General features: G+C 36.8%; 1 protein-coding gene across 4 annotated transcripts; it reads left to right on the forward strand.

Annotated features, from left to right (window-relative positions):
* The first annotated feature begins 2666 nt into the window (after positions 1–2666).
* LOC106303633 (receptor-like serine/threonine-protein kinase SD1-8) lies at positions 2667–7421 on the forward strand. 4 transcript variants are annotated; one of them, XM_013739925.1, is made up of 8 exons: positions 2667–3977; positions 4409–4418; positions 5445–5569; positions 5685–5863; positions 6241–6451; positions 6530–6767; positions 6855–7005; positions 7092–7421. In XM_013739925.1, exons 1-8 carry the CDS (start codon positions 2672–2674, stop codon positions 7419–7421), a joined length of 2550 nt encoding a protein of 849 aa, XP_013595379.1. In that variant the 5' UTR covers positions 2667–2671. The 4 variants fall into 4 exon arrangements, with proteins under 4 accessions (XP_013595379.1, XP_013595378.1, XP_013595381.1 ...); XM_013739924.1 differs by lacking the exon at positions 4409–4418 and having other exon boundaries at positions 5423–5569; XM_013739927.1 differs by lacking the exon at positions 4409–4418 and having other exon boundaries at positions 2667–3934; positions 5440–5569.
* The last annotated feature ends 1578 nt before the right edge of the window (positions 7422–8999 follow it).

Consider the following 8999-nt stretch of genomic DNA (forward strand, 5'->3'; position numbering starts at 1 on the left):
GATTACCTTTGTTTTGCAGATTGTAGAACCCGGACCACCAAGAGAACCTCGAACGGACACGAGATGGGACGAGCTGGAACGGTCGCGTGCTGAGGCGAGACGCGTCTGATCGGGATCGGATGGTTTGGCGTCTGGTCGCGGATGTGCGCCGAGGACGTTGGACGCGTCTTCTTCTTGAGTTTGCGAGCGGGTAGATTGGGAACTCAAGCTGGCTATGATGTGAACTAGAAACTGAGGTCGTCTAGGATCAGGAACACCTTAGGGCTGGAGCTGATCGGGTGTTTGTAAGCCGGAACGCAAGCAAGAACAATTTGGGGTTTTTTCGGAATTAGGGTTCCAAAAGACCAATACGGCGCCGAGTATTGTTTCTGCGAGTGTGGGCGCATCTGAGATCGGATCTACAAACGGTTTGCGCTGATGGATTCTTCTCGTCAAGGGCTTCAATTTGATATGTGACTCGTCGTCTGGTTCCTCGGAGTTTGAGAGATAGATCGATTTTAAGTTGCGCCTGTTTTAGGGTTTATGTGTGACGGATTTTAGGTTAGGTTTTGTCTCAGGGTTTTTTGGAGTCTATCGTGCTGATAACGTGTTGTAATTAGAGAGTTTAGAGACTGAATATTTCTGTGTTATTATTAATGTACAATGGGGGTTCCTTATATAAGGATTACATGAGAGATAAATGGAAATACATAAATGGAAAGATTACAAATCATAAACCAACAAGGAATAGGAAATCTAGAAGAATGGAAACTCCTTCGCCGCCAATCTCTCTCTCTCTCTCCAAGTCGTGGCCGCCTATCTCTAGGGTTTGGGCCATCTCTCTCTCTCTAGGTTTGGACCGGTTATGGACCGGACTTGGTTAATGGCAATCCACTCCATGATTTATAACATACACCTCTTTTAGTGCCCAACCTTGTCGTGGCCCTGGTTCCCCGTGCTCGCCTAGCCACCGCCGTGGCTCTTCCTCGCTGAATCAAGCTCGAGCGGAAATCTCCACCATGAAATCAAGCTTCTCAATCCGAGAGCTCGATCTGCCGTTTTCGTAATGTTCAGCTCCCTCGTCGTCGCTGTTCGTGGGACGGGATGGGAGAGTCCAATTGTCATCCCTACCCGCTCTATCAAGCCGCCATGGCTCACACTCCATTCAGAGCGAGTCGATGTGTCGCTACCGTCAACCGCTCTTGTGTCACGCTTACATCTCAGTGTTTCTGTCACATCACTGCTTGAAGCCGCTACAGATCCTAAACTTGAGATCGATACTCCATTGTTTAGTTCTTGGTGCAAAGTCGCCTTCTTCCGCGACTGTGATTCCATGTGGCTCCTCCTATTTCTGTCGACTGCAACCACCGCGTCAAGTTTCCATCTCCGCCGCCGCAATCAAAGCTCAAAGCCACAGTGAACTCTGTTTTCCTCTACATGATTCGCCGAGAAAGCTCCGGAATCCAATGGCAATTTTTGGCTGTTTTTCATGTCTGATTCTAGTCATGGGCATATTATCCGAAACCCGAAAACCGAACCGGAACCGAACCAAAAAAACTGGGACCGAAATTGGATCGAAAATTACAAAAACCCGAGCGGTTCCTATATTTCTAAATCTGAAAAACCGAAACCGAACCGGAACCGAACCGAGAACTGAACGGGTACCCGAATATTTTGAATATATTAAAAAAAATTATTATTTTAAATTTTAATATATATAAAATATAATTTATAAATAAAAAATATCTACAAAAATCCGAACTACCCGAATAACCCGGATATGTTTTCGGTTTTTTCTGGGTTTAGATCGGGTTTTCGGGGGTTTTTCAGTTTTTTGGGCTTTAAACCCGAACCAAACCCGAATTATTTATAATACGGTTCCATTTCGGGTTTTATAAAAAAATAGAAACCCGACCCGAACCCGACATTATCCGAACCGAACCGATCCAAAAAATGTCCGGTTCCTAAACGGTTCCTGAACATCCCAACCCGAATAACCCAAAAACCGAATAAACCGAACCGACCCGAACCGAAAACCCGAATGCCCAGCACTATCTGGTTCTTCATCTTTTGTAAAGTTTCGTTTTTGCCCCAAGCCTTTACAATGTTCAGAAACGTTGTCTTCTTGATTCAGCCCCAAACATTTTAATCTTACAATTTAGCCCAATCGAATATTCTGAATTTGCAGCATTGGTCCCATGGCCTCTTGTTAACATCATATTGGACCCAAGACTTCGATTATTTGAAATTTAACCCATAATGTTTGCCATAAACTTCGAAGTGTGCAATTTAGACCCTGTAATATGCAATTATGCATGCCAATGCAGTATGTATACCTAATATTCAACATGAGATATCAATGCTTTTGAGAACACCATACTTGCCGAACATATGCGATGTTTTGGCAGCGTGAGACTAATAAAGCGTAAATTTTAAAAATATAGACTAATGATATTAAAGGTTCGTGGAAATGAATTGAATGAAAGGGTGAAAAAGTCGTGGATAGGAAACACAACATTTTGCTTGTCGGCTAGGTTAGTGATAATAATTTTAATGAATTTTGAATTTTCTTGCGAAAGTAACTAATGTATGAATAGGAACCCGATATTAATACATGCAAGCTTTCATAAAAAAAGTTCAAACATAAACGGACAAAGAAAAAAGAATTTAAGAAAGAAAGTGGTGGAGAAAGATGAAAGGTGTACAGAGCACATACCACCATTCTTACACCTTATCGTTCTTGCTTGTCTTGTTTCTATTTCATCCTATCCTTTCGATCGATGTCAACACATTGTCGTCTACAGACTTTCTTACAATCTCAAGCAACAGAACACTTGTATCTCACGGTGGAGTCTTCGAGCTTGGTTTCTTCAAACCTTCGGCACTCTCGCGTTGGTATCTTGGGATATGGTATAAGAAATTAGTCTCCGATAAAACCTACGCATGGGTCGCCAACAGAGACAACCCTCTCTCAACATCCAGTGGAAGCCTCAAAATCTCTGGTAACAACCTTGTCCTGCTAGGTCAGTTTAATAACTGTGTTTGGTCGACAAATATTACTAGAGGAAAATCGACATCTCCGGTGATGGCAGAGCTTCTCCCTAACGGAAATTTGGTAATGAGATACTCCTACAACAACGACAGTCCAAGTGGGTTCTTGTGGCAGAGTTTCGATTTTCCGACGGATACTTTACTTCCGGACATGAAACTAGGTTACGATCACAAAACAGGGCGCAACAGGTTCCTCACATCATGGAGAAATTTTGATGATCCCTCAAGCGGTGATTTCACGTACAAATTCTACGTTCGAAGGGGCTTGCCCGAACTTTTTTTGAAGAAAAATTATGTTGTAATGGAACGGAGCGGTCTGTGGAATGGAATCGAGTTTAGTGGCATGCCGGAGGAACGTCGAAATCACCCGGTTTACGATTATACAGAAAACAGTGAGGAGGTCGCTATTAGGCTCCTTATTGCCAACCAAAGCATCTATTCGAGATTGACAATCATTGACGTAGGGTACCTCCATCGATCCACGTTGATCCCGCCATCACGGGGATGGAGCAATTTCTTGTATTTCCCGAAGGACGACTGCGATGCTTATAAAAGCTGCGGACCTTATGCCTATTGTGACCTAAGCACGTCACCTAGATGCAACTGTTTTGAAGGGTTCGATCCCATGAACCGGCAGCAGTGGGACTTGGGAGAAGGATCAGATGGGTGTGTGAGGAGGACACCGCTGAGCTGCAGCGGAAACAGGTTTTTAATGCTACGGAAGATGAAGTTGCCAGATGCTAAGATGTCTATTGCCGATCGGATAATTGACTTGAAGAAATGTGAAGAGAGGTGCCTTACCGATTGTAACTGTACGTCGTTCGCGGCTGCGGATGTTCGAAGAGGCGTGACGGGCTGTTTTATTTGGACAGGAGAGCTCTATGATACCCGGACTTACTCCTTCGCTGGTCAAGATCTTTATGTCAAAGTGGCTAATGTAGATCTAGGTTAGCTCAATTTCTTCCTGTGGTTTACCAATATATAAATAAATTATATATAAGTAATTTATTTATTTAATTAATAAAGTGTACAAAAAATTTGTTAGTTATATCTTATATTTTTTTAAAAAAAATTAGAGGAAACACTACTTCCATATATTTTAAGTTTGAAAATTGCTTAAATAAGATTTAAAAATTAATCATTTTATAATTTTATTTCAAAATTCAAAATTTAAAATAATAATTATCTGACCTATTCATCCAAAGAAGTAAATAAACAAAAGGCCAATTATTATAGAGTAATTTTTTTTTATTGAACAGTGTATAGTAACATAGTGATAGCTAATAATCCCATTGATAGCACATTTGTATGGAAATATTTTGCTACAGATATTGAACAAAATAATAATATATAGATGCAAAATATATGATATTATAAGATACAAAATAGTTCCTTCAAAAAACAAAAAAGATACAAAATAATACAGTAGCCATTAGCCCGCAGTTGGCATGCATGGGAATAATAGTAGATATAAAAAAAACAGAAATGAATATTTTAAATATTTTTATGTTGGTTAACTAAACAAAACTATTTAAACCCGAATTATCCATGAAACGAGTTGGCTAATAACTAGTATTCCCTCTATTTCATTTTATGTCATTTAAAGTTCTTTTTGCATATTGAAAAACCATTAAATTCTCTATTATATTCTTAACTAATACATTATTTTATTTCATTTTTAATTAATAAATAAAATTAAGGATAGAATAGAAAAATTATCAAACATATGAAAATATAAAAGGACACTTATAATAAAGCATCTTGTAAAGTTTATAACAACATATTTATGATTTGGAATTCTGTAGAAGATAAAATGGGTGAGATAATGGAGATGATTGGAAGGAGCTGTAGCTTTATATTTTTGCTTTAGAAATAAATCTGTAGTTTTCTTTTGCTGATGTAGATAATTTTGCTGTAGGATATTAGCTGTAGATTTAAAAAGATTCAAAGACTTACATATAAATTTTCTAAAGCAAAAAATAAGTGCTCTAAATTTATGGCTTTCTAGAACTGAAAATAAATAAAAAAGAAAGAAAAATCTGTAGGTTTTTAAAAAAATTTACAAAACATGATTGACAAAATTTTAGGTTGTAGAAATAATTTAGACCCTAGAAAAATCTTATATCACTTCTAAAGCACTTGCCCAATCAACCTCAATTATGCAAACACCGAAGTTTAAGCAAACACAAGAGATGTAATACAACAACGACCAAATATTAGAAAAGTCATAATTCATCTTTCCCTGTCATGCGTCACTACCTACATACGACATACTGTAATACTGATATATAATTTTTCTTTCTTTCTTCATGTCGCGATCTCATACTAATTTCTTAACCCGTCGAGTTGGTCAACTTAATAGCTTGTCAAATTTTGACACCATTCTTTACAGTTCTTTCCTCGGACGAGGAGAGTGACAGAAATGGAAAAATAATACGTTGGAGTATAGGAGTCAGCCTTATGCTTATTCTGAGTGTTATCGTGTTCTGCTTTTGGAAGAGGAGACAAAAGCAAGCAAAATTAGCTGAAACACCCATAGGTAAGTAAGGCTCTTTTAAAAATATACACCTATAGGTAAATCAGTAATAAACTTTTACTTAATTTTCAGAAATTTTTATTTTATTTTCTGATCCTCTACGTGTTCAAATGTCAAGTGAAAACACAAGTTCTAATGAACCGGATGGTATTACCAAGACAAAGAAACTTGTCTGGAGATAACCAGGTAGAAGATTTAGAAGTTCCATTGATAGAGTTTGAAGATGTTCTCATAGCCACCGAACATTTTTCTGATTGTAACAAGGTCGGAAAAGGTGGCTTTGGTGTTGTTTACAAGGTATATTTGTAGCCACTTATCCCCCTACTTTGTGGCTTTAGTCATAATTTTAGCAACTTATTTTGTGATAATTTTGTCACTGTTTCTGCCACAATTTTAGTCATAATTTTAGTTATAATTTCTGCCACAATTTACACACGAATGGCCTTGTTTTTCATTTCATAGCTTTTTTAAGTATGTCACAAATTTTTCGTGGTTATATCCAAAAAATTTACTAGTTTACATAGTTTAACTTTGATTTCTTTTTGGACAGCTGTTAAAAAAAACTTGACACCATATAAAATAAAAAAATATCTGTAAACATGATACGAAGTTTTATTTGAAATCAAATGCTTAAAAGCCATTGTTTCTTTTATTGATGTAATATGTGTTACCAGGGAAGGTTACTCGACGGGCAAGAAATTGCGGTGAAGAGACTATCGGAAATGTCAGCTCAAGGTACCAATGAGTTCATGAACGAGGTTAGGCTAATTGCAAGGCTTCAACATATAAACCTTGTCCAACTTCTTGGATGTTGTGTTGATGAGGGAGAGAAGATCTTGATCTACGAGTACTTGGAGAATCTAAGCCTCGATTCTCATCTCTTTGGTTAGTGCCTCGACTCTTCATAACAACAAAAAATAATAATTGAATTGATTCTGCTTTGAACGAACGAACGATGTGCAGATTTAACCAGAAGACGTATGCTAAATTGGCAAATGAGATTTGATATTATCAATGGTATTGCTCGAGGGATTCTGTATCTTCACCATGATTCATCCATTCGTATAATCCATAGGGATTTGAAAGCAAGCAACATCTTGCTTGATAAAGATATGACTCCGAAAATTTCGGACTTCGGAATGGCTAGGATCTTTGGACGAGATGAGACGGAAGCTAACACGAGGAAGGTGGTCGGAACTTAGTAAGTAGTTAAAACATCATCTTATTTTTGAAGCCCAAATACAGCTTAATACCTGATAGCTATTTCTGTGTAATGTTTTCTATGCAGCGGCTACATGTCCCCAGAATACGCTTTAGATGGGATATTCTCGATAAAGTCAGATATATACAGTTTTGGAGTCTTACTTCTTGAAATTATAAGTGGCAAGAGGAATAAAGGATTCTACTACTCGGGCCGTGACTATAATCTTCTCGAATGTGTAAGCTTGAAACCTCTTAACTTGATTGTGTTGCACACTCAATATCTGACGATATCACTAAGAAAAGATTAAACTTTTATGCACAGGTGTGGAGGAATTGGAAAGAAGGTCAAGGTCTAGCGATTGTAGACACGGTCATCATAGATTCTTCATCACCAACGTTCAGGCTACGTGAAATCCTACGGTGCTTACAAATTGCACTCTTATGTGTTCAAGCACGTGTAGAGGATAGACCACTGATGTCGTCGGTTGTTTTGATGCTGGGAAGCGAAGCAGAAGATATTCCTCAACCTAAACCGCCAGGTTATTGCGTCATAGGAAATTCTTCTGAAACTTATTCGACTTGGAGTAAACAGCCAGACAATGAAGCTTGCACAGTGAACCAAATTACCATGTCGATTATAGACGCTCGGTAATGTGATAGCCTTTATCAAACTAAAATGAATTAATGCGTTAATTCTCCAAACTCAGTGACAACTTTCTTAAGTACTCCAGATAAGCTAAAAGAGACTTAAACCAGAGTGGTTATCTCTTAACCAATAATAAACCCACATTCTGGCTTTAATTGGTGATCACATTTTATGAACAAAATAATGGTGAAATTCTTATTTTTCATTTTGTATACCAATTATGTTGAATCTTTTGTCAAATTATAGACACATGGGTCTCACTCTATTCCTCTTATTTCTTCAAGGATGAAAAAAAATATGAAGAAAAAATTTGTCTTCCAATTTCGATGGGGAATAAAATGAACATAATTAAATTCCTATATTTCTATTTTTCATTTTTTCAACTGAATTTTTATTCGTTATTTTATTCATTTTTCTGTTCAATTAAACGGTCACCAATTTAAGCCTCTATATCATCTAATAGCCTTTGATATTATTCTTATTAAGTACCGAAAGTTTCATTAATCATCTGAAACTTTATCGATCTGGTTTCGTGATTTGGAGCCAATTCATCTTCTAATACTCCATCTGTTCCTAAATATAAGATTTTTTAGGTAAAACACACATATTAAAAAAATTATTTTTTATCTAAAAAGTATCATTAAAATTTTAAATTAAAAACTATTCAACCAATTAAAAAATAAAACTATTAAATTTGATTGGTTACATAGTTTTTGATAAATTTAAAGCTACCTAGAAATATGAGAACATCCTACATATTGGAACATAAAAACTATTCTAAACATTAAATATATCTTTTTACTCTGTTTTTATAAGCTCAAGAGATCGGAAAAATCTAACGGTATTCCCGGTATAGTTAAACTTAAGTCAGTATATTAAGTATTAACATTAATATCCAAATAAATACAAGAAGTCCCTACAAGAAATTAAAAGAATTATCAATAACAAAAAGAAAACAGAGAAGAGACATTAAGAGCTTATGTTTAGTTGATGATCGGTGTTGAAGATTTTCTGCGATTCATTAAATTGCAATACTCAACTGCGTTCGGTTTTACTCGGATGGTTTTATTCAGTTTACAAAGACTACGGTAAAAGCTCGGTTCTAAAACGCGGTTGATGTGGCTGCTTTTGCGTACGAAACAGTTCAAAAAACCAACTTATAATGCTAATTATTAGGAGTACCATGGACAGAATTTATATGGAAATGATGCAGGTGAAAGGTATGAGAATCAGAGAAATAGATATTATGATATGGTTACAAATGTATTTCATGAAGCTGTAATTTCTGATAATAGTAGGTAGGCCTGGGCATAATATCTGAAACCCGAACCCGAACCCGACCCAAAAAATGGATATCGGTTTTGATCTGAGACATTAAGAGCTTATGTTTAGTTGATGATCGGTGTTGAAGATTTTCTGCGATTCATTAAATTGCAATACTCAACTGCGTTCGGTTTTACTCGGATGGTTTTATTCAGTTTACAAAGACTACGGTAAAAGCTCGGTTCTAAAACGCGGTTGATGTGGCTGCTTTTGCGTACGAAACAGTTCAAAAAACCAACTTATAATGCTAATTATTAGGAG

Source organism: Brassica oleracea, chromosome C7 (genome assembly GCF_000695525.1).
Source record: "Brassica oleracea var. oleracea cultivar TO1000 chromosome C7, BOL, whole genome shotgun sequence".
Taxonomy (NCBI): Eukaryota; Viridiplantae; Streptophyta; class Magnoliopsida; order Brassicales; family Brassicaceae; genus Brassica; species Brassica oleracea.